The following is a 21,188-nucleotide window of genomic DNA, read 5'->3' as shown; positions in this document are numbered from 1 at the left end:
TTGTCTACTGAGTTGATAGGAAAAAAGTGGGAGGGGGAGGGCAAATGAAGAGGGTGAAGGGGGTGTTATAATTGATGTACTTTTTATACATGTATGAATATGGAACATTGAAATCTATTGAAATCATTTTAAGAAGGGGAATGGGGTGGGAGGGAGAATAATGGACTAAGTGAACCAAACTGGGGTATAACATATGTACGTATGGAAATGTCACAAAACCCCTTGTGTAACTATCATATACTAATAAAAAATTTTAAGGAAAGATAAGAATCACTGCCTCTGAGAAATCTGGTTAAAATTCCAGTTTCTAGAAGTTTACTATATTAAACTACATCACTGTCCTCTGCCACTATATTCCAAATCCCTTTAGGCTGCCTTGCTTACTAATTTGTTTTTGAGACTAGATCTGCTGTGTAGCACAGGCTGGCCTTGAATTCACAATCTTCCTGCCTCTGCATCCTGAGTGCTGGGATTTCAGGTGGGAAATATCATACCAAGCCCATTATTTTTCGAAAAGTCTATTTCACACAAGCATTTCAGTGTGAGTTCAGTGATTTTACTGAAAATTCAGCATTTGCAAAGAGAACAGCAATCTATACCACCCTCCATCTCATAAGCAGCTTCTGTTACCTGTTGGAAGCAATAGAAATGATTCTTCTTGTCCTACAGATAGAATTTCCTCCCTAAGTGGAATTCTGGGGAAGAAAGCAGAGTTCTGGGGAAGAAAATGTTCTTCATCAGTTTACATAGAGATTAAGTTTTTGGTGTCAAGTCGGGAAATTAGCAAATTCATGCCTAGTAACAATTTCTCTGTGAAATAGGAAGAGTGTTGTTTTTTCAGATGGAGTTTATTAGGCTTGAGTGTGGCAAGGATTATTGCTGAAGCCTTCTTTTTAGCTTTATCTAAACTTACATCTTCCCTTATGATAAAAGGTGAAAGCATCAAAATGCCCTCTTACACACACACTTAGGAAATGAGAATAGGATTATTAGGATATTAGACTTCCATGAAGTACCACTTAAATATGCAGGACCGCCAACTGATCCCATTTCGTGTTCACCATGGGAAGATAATTTCAGGAAGTAGTGACAGGGAACTTTTCTCCATTTAAGTCTGAATGAGTAAGTATTTGCATGAGTTTAATCCTCATCACTTATTAGATAACAGCGCAATTCTACAGGTAGAAATGTATATTGCTAACATTTTATACAAGCTTCTTGTCTCCCAAGTTTATCTCCCTTCCTTGCTCCATTTCTATGTGTGACATTTTGCAGTGAGCACCCAATAGTTGAAATGATGTGACTGAAGTCAGTGATTGTAAGATAATTTCTCTGCATCCTCAAAATTCTGTGCTTAGTTACTATGCCTACTTCTTTTCATAGAGAAAAAATACATAACTTGGAAATGTAATTGACCTTACAAAAGAAAAATGGGTAGATGCTGAAAAAATTATTTGGGTTATTGTGTTGTTGAAAGCAGTAAATCTTTTGAGGTTAAAATAACATATTTGCCTGGGCAAAGAGTTTGTGAGACCGTATCTTTGAAAAACCCTTCGTAAGAAAGGGCTGGTGGAGTGGCTTAAGGTATAGTTCCTAAGTTCAAACCCCAGTACCAAAAAAACCCCCATAAATATAACAATATAATACTGTGTGTGTGTATATATATATATATATATATATATATGACTGCATTGTTTACATAATCATTCATGCTTAGTTCATTTTCTTTTTATTTTATTACTACATATTTATTAGATCGGGTAAAATACAACATAGTGAAAATAGTAAATGCTGGTGAGGATGCAGAGAAATTATACATTGTGTAAACTGTTAGACTGTAAAATGTCTGAAATATAGTTTGTCACATTCTTAAAAAATTCATTTAAGGTATTTTTCTTATAGTGGAGAAAGCTTAAGGACTAAAAGAAAATGATTCAATACTGGATCCTTAGGGTGTGAGAATTTGTAACCACACAGATAAAAGTACATCACTAATAAGTTCTGATCTACAATATTCCAATTAATTGACTTCTCAGGAAAAGCATCTCAGCCCAATTACTTTCCAGTCTGCTCTGGTGGTAGTGGTTCTACCTTTTAAGTTTGATTAGTAGATGCTGGTCTTTCCAGTGAATGATATTGATAATTGAAGTAAATGCCAAAGTTGATACTTTCAGTAAAATTGATTTTCTTCCAGACATATAAATGCCAAGGCTTCAGGGGTTTTATGCCCACCAAATATAGAAGTTTTTCTTTTGATTAAGAATTTAATAAGAAAAACTTTTATTCTCATGTATTTTAAGTCAGACACTTAGGTAGACACAGTGTTGTTACATGTATAGAATTACATGGAAGTGCATTTTAAGAAGCAGGCATACATAAAGTTATACTAATCAAGACACTGTAGTATTGGCAAAAGAATAAACAAATGGATCTATGGAACAGAATAGAGAGCCCAGAAACAGACCCACCTAAATATAATCAAATGTACTTGATCTTTAACAAAGAAGCAAAGGCAATACAATGGAATAATATGATCTTTTCAGCAATTGATGCTGGAATAACTGGATATTCACATGCAAATGAATGACTGGATACAGATCTTACACCTTTCATTAAAATTAACTCGAAATGGATCACAAAACTAAATGTAGAATTGGAAATTATACAGCTCCTGGAAGATAACGCAGGGGAAAATCCAGATGACCTTGTGTTTAATGATTTTTTGTATACAACACCAAAGGTGCATATCATAGAATAAAGAATTGATAAGCTGTATTAAATTAATTTAAAATTAAAATTAATTTTTTGTTCTGAGAAAAACACTTTCAAGAGAATAAAAAGAGATTATCTTCCACAGTACTTTCCAAGAAAATACTTGGAAAATGCATGTATAATAAAGGACTGTTACCCAAAATATATAAATAACTAGTTAAGCTCAACAATGAGAAAATAAGTAATCTTATTTTTAAATGCTCCAAAGACCTGAACAGACACCTAACCAAAAGTATATATGTGGATTTTTAAAAAGCTGCACCACACTGTCATCAGAAAAATGCAAATTGAAACAAGGAGATACCACTATGCACCTGTTAGAATGGAATATTATTCAGCATTTACAAAGAAGGAAATCCTGCCATTTGCCACAATGTAGATGAAGCTAGGGGCATTATACTAAGTGAAATAAACCAGCCATCTGAAAGAAAAATATTGTGCAATCTCACTTACCTATGGAATCTAAAACAGCCAAATTCATAAAAGCAGAAAGTAGAAGGGTGGTTTACAGAGGCTGCAGGAGCAGGAAAAATGGGGAAATGTTGGTCAGAGGATGCAAAGTTTCAGTTATGTAGGGTGAATAAGTTCTAGAGATCTAAAGAACAGCATAGTGGCTAAGGTTAGTGATACTGTATCACAAACCTGGAAATTTTCTGAGACTAGACCTGACGTATTCTCTCAGAAAAGGTAACTATGGAGCTGTGGAGCTGGACATGGTGGCACATGCCTGTAATACCAGTGCATAGTATTACAAGTTCTGCTTCCTGAGGCAAGAGAATTATGAGTTTGAGGCCAGCCTGGGCTATATACCCTATCTCAAAAAAATAAAAACAACAAAGGTAACTGTAGCTTGACTGTAGTTATCATTCCACATTGTATATGTACATCAAAACATCATGTTGTGTGGTTTAAATATATTGGCTAAAATCCAGAACATTGACAAAACAAAATGCTGGTGGGGTTGTGAAATAACAGGATTCCTCATTCATCATTGGTGGGAAAGCATAATGATACAGTCACTTTAGAAATTTCTTACAGATCTAAACATAAGTTTATCATACAACCTAGCAATCACATCCCTTGGAATTTTCCCAAAGGAGCTGAAAAGTATGTCCATATAAAAATCTGCCCATGGACATTTATAGCAGCTTTATTTATAATTGCCAAACTTGGAAGGAACAAAGATGTACTTCAGTAGGTGAGTGAATAGATAAACTGTGGTACATCTGGATAATGGAATATTATTCATCACTGGAAAGAAATGAGATGTCAAGCAATGGAAAGACATGGGGGAAGAAACTTAAATGTGTATTACTTACTGAAAAAAGCTAATCTGTGAAAGTGTACATACTGTATGATTCCAATGATCTGACTTTCTAGAAAAGGTAAAATTGTGAAGATAGAAAAGGACTGTTGGGTGGGAGGGGACAGGGAGAAGGGATGAACAGATGGAGCACAAAGGATTTTAGATCCATGAAACTACTCTATATGATACTGTAATGTTGGACACATGTCATTATACATTTACCCAAACCCATAGAATATATTAGTGAACCCTAATGTAAACTATGGAATTTAGATGATAATGATGTGTCAATGTAGTTTCACCAATTGTAATAAATGAGACACTCTACTGGGTGATATCAATACTGAGGGAAGCTATACATGTGTATAGGGAGGGAGGTATAAGGGTATTCTTTGTTCCTTCTGCTAATTTTGCTATGAACCTAAGGATGCTCTAAAAAGTAAAATCTATTATATGAATAAATGAATAAAAAATAAATACTTCAAGAAAATTTTTAAAAAGAAAAGCAGACATGGAAGGTATTAACACCCCAATTTTATGGATGAGAAAACACAGCCCAGAGAGGTTGTCATTTTCCCAGTATAGACTGGTAAGGCAAAAGTCAAACCAGAGCCTGACTCTTAGTTCCTAAATCAAAGTGCTATTTCCTATTCCTCCTTGTGTTTATGTGTAGAGGTAGTAGCAGCCTGTAGTAAGTGACAGTATTTCAGTTTTGACCACACAGTCTGTGCTTATGGTGGTAGTCTAGTTCTTGGATAATAGAACTCAAGACCAACATGATACCATGCTCCATTTAAATGGGCTACATCTTGTCTCCCCATACTGCTGCTTTTTTTACATACTGGATCAACCCATTAGCCATAAGTCATTTTAAGAAATAAACAGTCAGAGTTGAGACTTCTTGAAATGCTAAAGCCTTTCAGTCCAAGATGGATGAACTCTCAGCAACAATGAGATTCTCATTTCTTCATCTCTTTGCAGAATTTAAGAATGCAAATGAAGTGAAAATTCTATAGTCAGTATGTAAGTGTGAAAGGGCCTGTAGTAGACAGGAACATACTAAGCAATTTATTGTAGAGTGCCTTCAGTTTGTAAGGAAATACCAGACATGATCAATCTCGACTCCCCAGAAGCATAAGGCCAAATGATAAAACAAAGCACACCATGTAAAGAACTCTTCGTATTTGTACTGAGGAAGATGGGGTCAGGAAGGTGTTTTAGTTTGAATTGCCTCTGAAGCAGAGCCTGATAGAGGGATTTGAGTCCATGTGTTTTGAAGGGAAGATATAATGAGCAAGAGAGAAGAAAAATGGGGCAGGGAAGGGAAGACACTCAGTCAAGGGAACATTATTAGATGAATATCACAATGAGCAACTAGAAGTTAAATTTTATGAGGAGATTTAATGACAGAACACATGCCTCAGGCTCATTATACCTAAGGGGTGAGAAAGGTTACTTATATTCTAGATTTTGTTAGGACTGGAATTGGGATACTGAGGGCTCTCCCAGAGCTATTAATTCACTGACACTTCAGCCTGCGAGAAATGTAGGTAGAGACGCTTTTTGTAGTTCTGGAGTAAGTCCTTGGACACAGTGGGGAGATATTGACAGCTGAAAGTCTGTCTGTGTATGTAAAACAGAAAAATCCAAGAACTATGGGAAGGGAACTGACAGAGTATCTGCCACAGTAGGATTCCTGGGAAGTGAGACTTGACAGTGCTCTTTCTCTTCTCTCCCCAGGCTTCTTCATGACCTTGTCTCTGCTGTCCATTGTGTATGGAGCCTTGCGCTGCAACATCCTAGCCATCAAAATCAAGTATGATGAGTATGAGGTCAAAGTGAAGCCTCTGGCCTATGTCTGTATCTTTCTCTGGAGGAGCTTTGAGATTGCCACTCGGGTCATCGTCCTGGTCCTCTTTACCTCCGTCATGAAAACCTGGGTGGTGCTCGTTGTACTCATCAACTTCTTCAGCTTCTTCTTGTACCCCTGGATCCTCTTTTGGTTCAGTGGCTCCCCATTCCCTGAAAACATAGAGAAGGCCCTCACTCGGGTGGGCACCACCATTGCACTGTGTTTCCTCACTTTACTGTATGCTGGTATCAACATGTTCTGCTGGTCAGCTGTGCAGCTGAAAATTGACAACCCTGACCTCATTAGCAAGTCCCAGAATTGGTACCGACTACTAGTGTACTACATGATAAGATTCATAGAGAATGCCATTCTCCTTCTCCTGTGGTATATTTTCAAGACTGATATCTACATGTATGTGTGTGCACCTCTGTTGATTCTGCAGCTGCTCGTTGGGTACTGCGCAGCCATTCTCTTCATGCTTGTGTTCTATCAGTTCTTTCACCCTTGTAAAAAGCTCTTCTCCTCCAGTGTTTCTGAAAGCTTTCGGGCATGGCTCAGGTGTGTCTGCTGGCCTTGCAGGCGGCAGGAGCCCTGTGAGTCAACAGGAAAGACAGACCTAAAGTTATCCACAGACCGAGATGAGACACCTTCTAGCAGTAAAATTAGTCCTGAGCCCACTCAGATCTTAAGTGGTGATGATCTGTGCTCTGCTTAATGGAAACAGAGGCTTCTCAGCTCACAGGCATATTGTTTTCTGGGTTGATACTTGTTCTTCATACAAATAATGAGCCCTGTAAAGGGAAGGAAGTTAGCTGTCAAGTACTTGTGAGCTGCTGCTCTTTATAGAGCTCATTGGTATTTGGGAGCTATGGGAGATGGGAGGGGAAGCCAGGGAAAACTGAGTGTTGAAGGGGTAATCTAACAACACTACAGTTCACAGGTAACCGTGTTTTGTTCATTCAGGCCTTACTGGATTTTTCACTGGTATAATACCAGCGAAGTCTGAATTGGGTGGCTAGATCCATCAGGTAGAATAAGGAAAGGGACTTACTTGTTTTCTAGTTTTCTGGACTATGGATATGGGTAGTCTGATGAGTTATTATCCCTGAACATAGTTGTCACCCAAGAGACATCCTGATGACCAGAGAAGGTTCCTAGGGTTCTGCCATCAGCAACATCATTCCTGTCACAGTTTACAGGGACAGCTGTTCAAGTTTGATTTTTAAATAGACATGTGTTCCATTTTCATCTCATTAGGTCTTTTTGTACATAACCAGTTATAGGCACCCTGGCATGTTATTTGTAATTGACTTAAGAGCTTAGATTTTGATACTAGGATTCCTAGGATCCATGGCTACAAAATTGAATTCTAAATTTGGTTATGGAAGGCCTAGAATTTTAGAAAAGTTGTGTTCCTTACATGTTTTAACAAAATTGTTGATCATGAGAATTGTTAAAAACTCAAAATAATGGAGGTTTATATAGGAGAATTCTTACCTTTCTTGTTAACATTTGAAAACGTAAATCTGTTAGAAGATAGGCTTAAACCTCCTTAAGGGTCATTCCTGTCTTATAATTCTAGGAAATTTCTAGTACAATTTGCTAAGATATACCTTTTTCAGAAAGAAGAAAATAAAACTCAGTCTTCACTCCTGCCTCCCCATTCCTTGTGTACTAGAAAAGTTTTAGACAAGAGATACCTCAGTTAATTTAAGTTTTTCTAGAAAACCCTACAGAACTCTCTCACCCAGTACAGGTATATAGGCATTTTTCTTTTTATTACTTGAAGGAAAAGTGATTTCCTCACCACCACCTGTAGTTAGAGATTGACTTCAAAAACATTTTAAATTATAGAAAGAAATGAGATGACCCGAAGATTTTTGTCCTTCATGAAATGCATATTGATTGGCATTGTTGTGAGTTAATTTGAGTAATACATCATGTTTTATCTTCCTACACCATTTTACATTCTGAATAATTTTTCCTTTTATCTGGATTCTGTTTTTTCCATTAAAGAGGATTGTGTACCATATGCTCAATTGTCTTGGAAAAATGCCTGAACCAGTGCCATTATTTCTACCACTAACATGTTGATAATAAAATACCTAGAGACAGGGGATCATAAAGATCACATTTACTTAGAATGAGGATTGGAACAAAATCTGAGAAATTTCCAAAGGGAATCTATTTATGGATTGTACCATATTCTGACTATGCGGACCTACCAAACAAAATTATCTTATAATTTTCCTTTCTAATTTTTCTTGCTGTCAAATTTATAAGTAATTTCAAATACAGAGATGAAAATGCAATTTGGAAGATAATTTCCACTATATTCAGGGATACATGAAACATTAAGTAGTCTTTCACAGGACATCCATATTATAGTTTTTATACAATTCCATATATATGATGTATATACACATATACATCATTATGGTCCTAAACTATAGAACCTAAATTTTAGTTCTATGAGATATTTTTCCTCATTTGAATTTCTCCTGGTTTATCAATATTTATGTTTTAATTTTGGGGAATGACCAAACAGTAGTTAATTTTTTGAGTATTTGTAATGAAATAAAAATAAAACTCATCAACTATCACTTGCCCTAATTTTAATAGGCCTAGGTAAACAGAGAGCATTCATAGTCAAAAGGGTCCTTGATATGACATATACTTCCATGTACTTTCCATGTACATAGATACACAACTGTAATGGTGAAAAACACTTTTGAAAATATATAACAACAGCAGGTAAAATAAAGATGCAAAAGCATCCTTCATTGAGTGTTTCCCAATCAATAATAATAATGATTAAGAGAGCAGCAAAGCCATTCCTAAATCTAATTAAAGTGTTTCTTTCTATTAAACTAGTTCATTGTGTTTATTGCCACCAGATTATTTTCAAGCTGTTTTATAAGAAAGGTAGTCTTGCCTTGAAACTTTGCAATGGCTGAAAGCAATGGTGCCCCTTTTCCATATGAAATGCCTTCAGGTCATGCCTTGTGAGTGAGGAGTGGGCTCAGCCACCAGCCTGTCACTAACTAGGCATGTTCAGAATTGAACAAGGATGCAGAGACTGGTATTTCCCATGCTTAGTTTGGAAGTTTGTTTCAAAAAACGTTACAAAATCTTCATTTGCAAGTGTATGGTAAATCTCTATAATTTACAAGATAGGTAAGCATCTTAACTGACCCCAAAACAAACCCACTACACACATTTATAAGGACAGAAGTTTGGTAACTAAGTTGAACATTCTGTCAATTTTAACCCTTGATATACATGTCACCCAACTTTGGGGACATCAAAGTACCTTCACTTTGGAGGAGAGAACTCACTTCTTTTTTTTTGCATGGTGAAAATATAAGTCACAATGAACTGAAAATTTTTGTTTTAAAATTATTTTTATCTCTGAAATGGCAAAAATTGCAGTTCATTCTATGGAACCAGGTTGCACTAAAGATATAAAACAAACAGCAAATTTCCATGTGTTAGGAGTTAAAATGTCTTTTCCAGTTATTATTCAAGTTTTCAAAACTCCTCGTACTTTGTTTAATTAATCACATACCATAACATCCTGACAGCTGCTCCAAATGAATCACTATCATTTAGCTGGATGAGATGAAGTATTTTCTCAAGATACACTGAAATAAGATCATCAAACATGTTTAGATTTTCTTTTGTCACTACTAAAGACAGCACAGTATAGAGATTGGCATCTCCCTGTCCAGTTTAATTGCTTAATTGCTTTATGCCTCAGTTTCCTCACCTACCAAATGAGGATGACATGCATGTCCAACCTACCTCACAAGGTTATCGGGAAGATTAAATGAGATAATAGATGTGAAAATGCTTTGAAAGTATTTTTAAAGTGCCATGCACAAAGACTTATATTATTCACACCCATAGGAGATTATTATTTTTTTACTGTTGGAAAAGAAGTAAGTAGCATCATCCACATGAGTGTCTCAAGTGAACATGTGGGCCTTTGGCCTTCTCAACAGTTGCCCTTTCCTTTACCATCATTCCTTACAAAAATTAACACTCAAACCTATGGTATTTAGAGGAAAAAGACTTAATGAATCTGAGAAAGTGCTTCTGATGTCAAATGAGCTTATCATCTTTTTACTGTCATTCATAAAAGATATAAAAGCATATTTTGATATTGTGCATTGCAACTTGAATGACTGATTCAAACCATTCATTGAATGTGAGTGTAATCTTTTCAGCCTTGTAAATGGGAAAATAAGCATTAAAATTGATTGTCAGATACAGCATTTCCTTGGAAACCACCTTAGAACATTAGTGCTATAGTTATGAGTATATGTGCCAGAACTTAGCCAATGCATTGTGGATGTGAGCTTTTGTGGACTGCTTTTCGGAGTCATTGACTCAAATATTGTTATGTTTCTTCATATAATAAATTAATTTTTCAAGTTCTCCTTGCATTTAATTCTTTGTACAGTCCTTAAATGACCTTTTTACTTCAGGGACTATTTTAAAGACAAATTTGAAAGTGGTTTTGTTGTGCTTAATTATAATTTTATAACCTCACCTGGAAATATCTTCTGTAGAATGAGAAATTTAAGAATACTAGGATTCAGCCTTATATGACAGCAACTATCTTATCTATACGTATGTATGTATGTGTATATATATATATATATATATACACAGAGAGTGTATATGGAGAGAGTATACACACATATATCTATATCTATATCTATCTATCTATATATATGTTTGTGCATGTGTGTATATATAACATTTTCTGGATTCATTTAAGTTCTTTTTATATGGTGCCTATTGTGACTAGTGCTGTAGTAAATATGGGAGTGCATGTTTCTTTAAGATCCTGATTTATTTTGGACACATTCCCAGAAAGATCATATGATAGTTCTTTTTTTAAATTTTTTGAGGAGTCTCCATACTGTTTTTCATAGTGGGTACACCATTTTACATCCTCAACAGCAGTATACAAGTGTCCCAATTTCTCCACATCCCCACCAACATTTACCTTTTTGTGTGGGCAGAACAGAAGTACTAATAGTAGTAACAGTCATCCTAACAGGTGTGAGGTGATATCTCACTGTGGTTTTGATTTGCGTTTTCCTGATGATTAGTGATGTTGACCTCCTTTTCATATGCCTACCTGTTGGCCATTCATATGTTTTCTTTGGAGAAATGACTATTGGAGCCCTTTACCCATCTGTCAATTGGGTTATTTGGGGGAGTTGTTTTGATTTTATTTTGCTTTTGCTATTGAGTTGTAGTTCTGATATATTTGAGAATTTAACCCCTTATCAGATAAATGGTTTGAAAATATTTCTCCCATTCTGTAGATTGCCTTTTCATTCTGTTGATTTTTCCCTTTTTTGTGAAGTTGTATTTTAAAAGAGATCTCTTGGTGTTAAGAAAACTGAATATCAATAAGTATAGCATTCAAGAGCATTGATTTAAAATTCCTTAATTCAGTGTTTGTAAATTTTTTATTCTTTTTTGGCAGTACTGGGGGGTTGAACTCAGAGCCTCATATTTGCTAGGCAAGTGCTCTACCACTTGAGTCTCTCTGCCAATCATTATTATAAATTATTATTATTATTATTATTATTATATTTAGATAGAGTCTCACTTTATGCCCAGGCTGGCCTGGTCTGCAGTCCTCCTATTTGTGCTTCCCCCACTTAGCTAGGGATGACAAGCACATGCCATGCCCAGCCATTGGTTCAGAAGAGGTCTTGAACTTTTTGCCTGGGTTGACCTCAACTATGATCCTCCCAATCTCTGACTCCCCAAGAAGCTAGAAGAGCCTCAAAAACAGTGAAGGATTTTTTCATAGCCTTCACCCAGATTCATCTATTCTTTCTCTCTCTCTCTCTCTCTCTCTCTCTCTCTCTCTCTCTCTTTCTTTCCCTCTCCCCCTGGAACCATTTGAGATCATGCTACAGCCATCACACCCCTTTTCCTCTAAGTACTTCCATGTGTTTTTTTCCTAAGAACAAAGGTATCTTCTTATATGACCACAGTACAATTATCAAACTTGGGACGTTTAACACTGATACAATTCTTGTATCTAATCTAGGTCCATATTCCATTTTAACAATTATACCCATGACTTCATTATCAGCTCAGTTCTCTTCTGTGGGATTCTCCTTATTTATAACTATGAGTAAATTTTATGTTCCCCATGAATGGTGGGAAGTCTATAGCACACTTTGAAAAATTATCTCAGGAAAATACCTACATGACATCAGTAGGTAGCTTAAAAATTCATAGCTTAAAACCATGAATTTGAAATGTTTATTGGCAAACTGGGCAATTCATTTTCATGGATAGCCATTTTAGGCTTCAAATGTTTCCCACTGATTATGTGAACCTGTAGCTGTCTCTCCGCCCCAGCCCTGCTGTGACAGGTGTTTATACTGTCTGGACCCAGGGTCATAAAGATTTAGGAATAAGGTGAGGGAAGCAGGTATTATTCCTCTATGACTGTATTTCTCTGGGTATCTACCTTCCAGAAGACTATATTTTCTTTTTAAAATTTTTTTCTAATTGACACATAGAAATTATACATATTTATGGGCTACTATGTGATTTTTTTGATACATGTATCCATTGTGTAGTGTTCAAATCAGGGTAAGCATGTCTACCCCATCTCCTCAAACACTTATTTCCTTATGTGAAAACATTCAAAAATCCTTTCTTCTACCCTTCTGGAAATACCTAGTATGATACCCTACTGTACAATAGAACATCAGAACTTATTTCTTAAAGAGATTATATTTTCTATGAACATCTTTTAACTGAGAAGACACTCAGAAATGCCAATTATACATTATAATTAAACAAGTAACATTTTCAGCATTTTCTCTTTTCAGGAAAAGGCACTTCCCACAGCAGATATTTGTATAGAGTTGGAAATTCATAAACCTCCAATTCCTTGTTGTCCCAGTACACAACAAACCAGGCAGACTAAGTCTCTGATGTGCTAAGATAGTGAGTGCTGCAGAGGCATGCTCTAGGGAATGCCTTCACTTCCTGTCACCCTCTCAGCATGATTGCTTATCTGGAAATTATTAGGCCAAGGGGAATCTCAAACAGTATTGATTTAAGCAGATTTTGGAGCCCAGAGCATTTTCAAGTAGTGTACGGCAGCACACAAGAGCATCTCTCTGCAGCAGGGTCTCAGAAAATTTCCTGCCCTTACTGTACTGTGGAAACAATGTGAAGGAGTTGCAGGATTTGCCTCCTCCCAAAGAGGATGGATTCACCCAGACAGATTTGGTACTTCTGCCTGTGCTTTTGCTCCCTGCCTGCCTCTACCCTGAATTAATTTTCTCTCTCAGAATGATGAGTTCCTGATTGAAATCTGATTAGCCTGCTTCCTAGAGCTCTGGAAATACCATCCTAGTTAGACATCTGCATTATGCATAATGGTTTAATGTCTTATCATTTTGCTTCTGATCTTAATTACCTCAACTCTACAGTTAATGAGTCAGGGTTTCAGGAGTGATAGCACTCAAGAAACAAATTCTATTTTGGAGTGATGTGCATCAAGACCATCCCCACCCCACCTCCAGCAGAGAAAGGCTCCCTACTGTCACCTTCTCCTAACTAGGGAACATTCTCAAATGGAGTGGCAGAATTCTTTAGAACAATGGCTTCCAGCTATAGAAGTATAGGCACTAAACACTGGAGAGGTATCGCCATCATCTCCAGTAACTAGAAATATAGACACTCTTGCAATTATTTTTCAAACCAATGGGAATGTTGTTGTAAGTGATAGGATAGAACCAATGAAAATCATCACCATGGTCAAAGTAACTTTGCCATTATCCTCCCAGCCCGCCCCCCATGAACAATTTAAAAATTCAACCATTATTATGTGTGTGGGGGATGACATTAAAAGATGCTCTTTGTGATTGAAATTGTGGAAAGCTTCTACCCTAGGAAGTGTTTCTCTACTACAATAGTCTCTGCTGTGTACTTACAGTCTACTCTTCCGTTTATAATGAAGTGGTGCACACACAAATCACCTACCTTCTCTCATTTCCAGCTTGATTCAACACATGAGAAAATATTTGTATTTTAAAAGTACTGTGAATGTGCTGTCCTCAAACAGTAAACTATCTACTGTCACAAGGGTGAAAAGCTTGTACAATTTCAAAGCACTCACAAATGTATATTGCTAGCATAACAAAGCAATTTCAACACACTTCAATTCACCACCCAATTCACCTCCTTAAAGGAGAAATTATCCCACAGTACTTTCAACTATGATTTGTAGTACACCTAGTGAAAAGTGGCCAAAACAACAGGATTTTGTTATCAAACCTTACAAGAAGTTGGGAGAAAAATGATTGTAGATGCTAGTAGGACAAAAAGTCCTATGGCCCCAGAGACTTCCCCTCCTTCTTTTCTGTCACCTTCAAACTATTTCTTTAACTTCCTCCTTGATCCCTTCTGTTTGCAACACAACAACGTGAGCTCCAGCTATCATATACTCCAAATTGAACCCACAATTAGAAAGGGGGTTTCCCTCTTGTAATCTCTTTTACTTTAGGGATAAAATCTTTCCTAGAAGCCCAGCAGAATTTCCCATTATTTATTGGCCAGGCATGAGTCACATCCTCACCCCTGAAGCTGCCTGTGGCAAGAAGTATGGAATTACATTGCCTCCTTGGGTCCATTCATCTGCCTCTTGGAGCTGGTGAGGAGGTTATCTCACCATCCCTGAGTGCATGGGCAAAACGCTTGTAACATTAAGGTCTGACCAACAACAAAGAGTGGGCAAAATGTCCATTTTCTGAGCAGCCTGAAGTATCTTTCACTGTTATTTTAGACAAAGAAAGTCCCAGCTGGGCTGATGAATTGGGGGAGAAAGTGAAACCTCCCCATTCCTTCTTTCCAAAAAGGAACGAAGGAAGGAAGGAAGGAATCATTTACTTATCCCATTTCCTCCTGCATTATAAGAACCCACTCATTGAATAAAAATAGAGACAGTTATACCTGAATATCTTGGGAGAATACGTACCAGTAGGATTTTCCTACTGATGCCTCAGGAGTGAAACTGTGGAGCCATGAACATCTCAAATGACCAGAGATGAGAATTCTCAGCTCTGGAGAATCAGAGATGCCAGGAAATTAGAATGGGGAAACTAGATATCCATTCATTACTTGAGAAGATATTTCAAAAGCACCTCTGTGTTTCAGGTGCTGGCCTAGGCACTGAAGGTAGAGTGGAGAAAAAAAATTGGTCCTGACCAGGCATGTAGTAGCACAGACCCGTAATCCCAGCTACTTAGCAGACATAAGAGGACAGAGGTTTGAAGCCAGCCAGGGCAAAAGTTAGTGAGGCCCTATCTCAAAACAAGCTAGGCATGGTGAAATATCAGCTACTTGGGAGGAGGAAGTAAGAGAATCACAGTTCAATGCTGGCCCCAGGCATACACACAAGTCCCTATCTGGAAACACTAAAAAGAAATAAAAAAGCAAAAGGGCTGGGAATGTAGCTCAAATGATAGGGCACTTGCCTAGCAAGCATGTGACTCAGAGTTCAATCCCCAGTACTGGATAAAAATGGAGGGTGGAGGGAAAAAGAAAGGAATTGATCCTGTATTTCCAGAACTCATAGTCTATTTGAATGGACAATCACCCAATCTAGTGAATTCAATGCAGAGGGATAAGAAATAGGATGGGACTATACCCAGGAGGTCCTAGTGACAGAGAAGAAAAAGAACCCAGATCTCACCCTGGAGGTTCAGAGATTCACAGAGAAAGTGACTTAAAATCTGAAATCAGAGGTGAATTTACCCTGAAGTTGATAAAGCTAGTATTTCAAGGTTTCCACTGAATGCTAAGATTTGTAGCATGTTCCACGTGGGAAGGAGGAGTTGGGATGCAGCTGGGAAGCATGTCTGGTAAACATGTTTGCCTTGTTGCCTGAAAAGATCACTGAAGGAAGGGACCTGAAACCTACAGACTCCCACAATGTGTTGTGATTTCCTTTTCATTTGAATTGCTATTCTTTCATTTTGTAGCTAATTTTGAGTTCATATTTTGTCTTCTCCTTTTTTTTTCCAGTCTCTACCTGATGAAGTTTTTAAGCCTCAGGTCCCATAAAAATTGAATTTTCCCCTGCCCAAGATCTGATGCATGAGTAGGGATTGCCCTGATGAAGGCATGGGAAAGAGTGTTCCTGGCAGAGGGAACAGCATGTACAAAAGCCTGGCGTTAGTAAGAAGGACATTTATGTTCAGAGAACCAGCCTGTTATTGGAACATGGGAGTGAGGTGAGATTGGAGAGGTGTTCAGGGGCCACATTATAAAAGGAAAAGACAACAATAGACAGGAGGCTGGGGGTGTAACTCAATGATAGAGGACTTGCCTAGCATGTGTGAGGAGCCAGGTTTCATACTGAGCACTACAAAATAAATCAATACACACACAGATACTGTGTTAAGAACCATACTTTTATTCCTCAGAACAATACTATGTGACAGGTACTGTATTTATTTCCATTATACAGAAAAGAAAGCTGAGACTGGTGAGATAAACTTTCTTTGTGCTTTTGCACAGCGTTAGGATTCAAGCCCATTGTTGTCTGGTGCCAAGTACCAGTGCTTAATCACTAAGTTGTTTTGACTCCCAATCTTTGCCCAGTATGCAGATGTGGCTAAGTCTGGCAGGTGTCAGAGAAAGAGGGAGGAAACACACAGGTAGCATTTTCTCATTACAAAGACGCAAGGGCTTGCACCAGACAGCCCTTACTCAATAGGTTTCTGCTAGGGAGTCAGCCATTCTCTGAAGAGCCACAAGGAGGCCACAGGGCTAAAACCACAAGGTCACAAAGGAAAGACATTTGATGGTATCAGAACAGGAGCTAAGAAATACTTCAGTCCACACAAACCATCCATCTCTCATTTCAATGTCCCCAAAAGGGAATGCTTATCAACAGCATGTTAATGCTTGTTAACAAGCAATGCTTGTTAACAGCAACCTCAATGTGGAACTCTAGTTAGCTGGTCTGACTCATGTGGAAGAATCCTTCTCTTACTTTAGAAAGATTTAAGTAGGGCTAGGGCTGGAGCTCAGTTGTAAAGCTCTTACCTAGCATGTACAAGGCCCTGGGTTCAATCCTCAGCCCACAAAGAGACAGATGGGGGTTGTTAAGTAGTTTGGATAATTAAAAATATGCTTTAAGAGCTACTCATATTTTGTTAGTATTTCCTGCAAGTACCTTATATATCTCTACATTTCTTCTCACTGCCAGTGTTTGGACTTGCAAGATCAACAGGAGAAAAGGCCCAGCCACAGATACCTGAGGCACATTTTTCACCTATAAAGAGCCTAATGTAGACTAATCCTGGCACTAAAGTCCGACAAGTTGGCTCTGGACTTTTCCTATTTGCAATACAGAAAAGGATCCCAAGAGCTGTGTAAGAAAGCAGAAGCATCATCAGCTCCCAGGGTCATACATTTCACCCAAGAGTTACAGAAAAAAAAATCCTAATTCCTCTGGCTGAATGTTGACCTCATGTCCTAGGTTTAAGAGCTCCTTGGCATTGTTTTACATTTTATTTTCCACCTCTCAAAATGAATTCATTCTCTCTTTTCTCAGGAGAACTACTTCTGGAGGAAAAAGATAAGCAAGGTTTCTATTAAGCCCCAAAGAACTATGCAGGCGTGGCAGGACTGTTTGTGTCATGACAGAGCAATCTGAGATTACAGGAGAAAACAAATACTACAGTCTCAAAGCCCTCATATCATCTCCATGTTTCCAATGCGAAATAAATTTTGTAACACAATGTCATCTCCTTAGATAGCACTTGTATTCAGCATCCAATTAGTAATGAGTGCCACTATGTCTACACCAACACTGTCCCGTGCGGCACTCATTAGCCACGTGGGACTACTGAACACATGAAATGTGAATGTTCAAAATTGAAATGTGCTGTGAGTATAAGACAGGCATCAGATTTTGAAGACTTAGTACCCCCCCAAAAATGGAAAAATATCTCATTAATGATTTTTACATTGGATGATATGCTGAGGTGATAATATTTGAGATATATTGGGCCAAGTAAGAGATATGATTAAAATTACTTTCACTTTTTCTATTTATTCTTTGACTGTAGTTACTATGATATTTAGAATTTCTCATGTGGCTCCCGTCTGTGGTCTGTGTCAGAGTGGACAGGGCTGCTCTAGACCTTTGGCCAGGTGGCATCCTGAAGATGTGTTTTTCACTGAAGAATGCTAAATGCACCCAAAACACCATTCAGTCAAGCTCTGCTCCTTGGGTGGCATTTTCCTCCCCTTGAGTCAGGACAAGTGTTTATAAAGAACAGGGACTTCTCACCTTAATTTATCACTTGTGTTCAGAGAGAATGTCCTGAGCAGTGCTTCTCAAACAGGTGCCTATTGGCATCACCTGGGGGACAGGGTTGGGCTTTAAAACCTGCTGGTGACAGCCACACCTCACACCAACTAAATGGGTCTGCCTTTGGGTGGGATCCAAGCAGCAGCATTTGCATGGAGCTCTCCAGTATTCCAGAAATCGTCCTTTATAAGCAAAGGCAGGTGACTGGGGCTGAACAGCCTCGGATCATTCATCAGATAAAACTGTAATCACAGAGGCAATCACAGATTACCTCATTCTGTGTTCAGGTGTCCATTTGAATGTAGTTTCTTTATATTTTAAAGTGAATGTGAGCTTCCTCATGATTCCCCACACCCATTGGTCTGCCCCAGTCATCCCAGGCTAAATACAATTACTCTTTCACTGGGGGAATCTACATGGCCTCAGCCCTGTAGGATTGGCTTATGATGTGCTAAGCTAAAGCCAAGGAAACTTGAACAAGAGTTTTCTCTCACTTTAACAAAGCCTGGCTTTCAAGACCATGGCTTCAACTAAAAAAGAATCTTGTGTTTGCCTATCCCAAATTGAAGTGCTCTTTCTTTCCAATTCTAGCCCGAATCACATCCCTCCATCTCCATCCCAAGCAGATGATGCTTCAAAGTGACTAAGGACAGGGTCAGAGAAAGGCAAGAGAGAAAAATTCACACACATGCATTTTAAGATATGATTATGACTCATTACAACAATGTAGGAACAGTTCACTGGTTATCAGGCTTTGGTCTGTGGGCTTTACAGGAATTAAACCATCTTAATGTTTTTTTTAAATTTTTTTAATTTTATTATTCATATGTGCATACAAGGCTTGGGTCATTTCTCCCCCCTGCCCCCACCCCCTCCCTTACCACCCACTCTGCCCCCTCCCTCTCCCCCCCACCCCCTCAATACCCAGCAGAAACTATTTTGCCCTTATTTCTAATTTTGTTGAAGAGAGAGTATAAGCAATAATAGAAAGGAACAAGGGTTTTTGCTGGTTGAGATAAGGATAGCTATACAGGGCATTGACTCACATTGATTTCCTGTGTGTGGGTGTTACCTTCTAGGTTAATTCTTTTTTATCTAACCTTTTCTCTAGTTCCTGGTCCCCTTTTCCTATTGGCCTCAGTTGCTTTTAAGGTATCTGCTTTAGTTTCTCTGCGTTAAGGGCAACAAATGCTAACTAGTTTTTTAGGTGTCTTACCTATCTTCACCCCTCCCTTGTGTGCTAAAGCTTTTATCATGTGCTCAAAGTCCAATCCCCTTGTTGTGTTTGCCCTTGATCTAATGTCCACATATGAGGGAGAACATACGATTTTTGTCTTTTGGGCCAGGCTAATCTCACTCAGAATGATGTTCTCCAATTCCATCCATTTACCGGCAAATGATAACATTTCGTTCTTCTTCATGGCTAAACCATCTTAATCTTGAACACAGCCTAAAGAAGAAGCAGGAACAGAGAAGTTAAGTAATTTGCATGAAGACACACAGCTGTCACATACCAAACTATGGGCATGAATCTATATGATTCCAAAGTGCCTCACACAGCAGGGACCACATAGTAGATGCTCAGTAAATTTGCGTGAATTGATTCACTTGGGAAAGATGAATTATCTCTATTTCTTCTCTACATTCAGCTCCTTTCTCTACTTGCTTACTTTCCAAATCTCTGATACTTATACTCAATATCTTAGTTCCTTTATATTTCAGATATGTGCATTGGGCTCTGAGCTAAACTGTGTGGGTCAAAAATTTAGCATCCTCAGTGCCTTACTGAGCAACTTTGGGCTAGGTATATTCACCACTCTGTGGACACTTCCACACTTGTAGCACCTAATGTCTCAGAAAGTTGATGTGAGAAGTAAATGAGATGGTACACATGCAAACCGTTAGACTAGCGCCTAGCACACTGTCAACATTCAGCACATGTCAGCTATTAGGAAACAGAATGTGTTGTTTCCTCTCATTTGTGGAAGATAGCTCCAAAAGATAAACATATATGCACACACAAAATCAAACATGATCATATATATATATATATATATATATGTAGAATATGTTTGTAACGGTGGAACTACTCTATGGAACTTGGAGAGGAGGGAGAGGAAAAGAGAATGATAGAGAGTCAACAATATCAAAATACATTTCATCTGTGCAGGATGTAAAGATATGTACTGCAATCTGTTGAATAATGGGGAGGTGGGAGGAAATGGGTAAAGGAGAGTAATGGAAGGGGTTGAACTGACCAAAGTGAAATATACTCACAGTGGGGATACATCAAGAAACCTCTTGGAACATTGACTTTGGAATTAATAATGAAAGTCAAGACTGTAAAATAGGTACAGAGTCGGGAAGGGGTACTTGTGGGAGGGAGAAGGTGAATGGAGGAATGAAGGTGAGGGAATATAGTTGATAGAACAATAAAACCTCTTGCAATTGCTTTAAGTGAAGCGAGGAAGAGTTTGCGGGTAAGGGGAGATGATGTGGACGTTCTAACCAATGTACAATGTAAAGCTATTGGAAATTGTCACAATGAATCCCCCTGTACAATGAATATACACTAATAAAAATGAAAAAAAAATAAATAAATAAAATGAGAATAAAAGAAAGCAATAAAATAAAATTTAAATTTAAAAAAGAAATAGAAGACATTTGCTGCGCACCTGGTTCTCTCCTGTAGTCCCAGCTATGTGGGAAGCTGTGGTATAAATATAGATGGAGCCCAGGAGTGCAAGGCAGATCTGTGCAATACAGCCAGATCCCATCTCAAAACAACAGCAAAATGCATGCATGCTCATTTACCTGGTAATCACATCTCTATTTCTCCCTGGTTTCTATGCCTCACGTACAGACTTACACATGCA

The 21,188-nt window shown here is 38.0% G+C and overlaps 1 protein-coding gene across 1 annotated transcript in view; it reads left to right on the top strand.

The window, feature by feature from the left end:
• Positions 1-10,370, top strand: part of Xk (X-linked Kx blood group antigen, Kell and VPS13A binding protein) — a 46,361-nt gene extending 35,991 nt beyond the window's left edge. Inside the window, exon 3 of the mRNA XM_020182611.2 lies at positions 5,819-10,370. Within this exon, the coding sequence (XP_020038200.1) occupies positions 5,819-6,645 (827 nt within the window). The 3' untranslated portion in view covers positions 6,646-10,370. The remainder of the gene's footprint in view (positions 1-5,818) is intronic.
• Positions 10,371-21,188: the final 10,818 nt, after the last annotated feature.

The sequence above is a fragment of the Castor canadensis genome, chromosome X, assembly GCF_047511655.1.
Source record: "Castor canadensis chromosome X, mCasCan1.hap1v2, whole genome shotgun sequence".
NCBI classification, from domain to species: Eukaryota; Metazoa; Chordata; class Mammalia; order Rodentia; family Castoridae; genus Castor; species Castor canadensis.
Note: the sequence above shows the minus strand (reverse complement) of the source record. Positions and strands in the feature narration are given on the sequence as shown.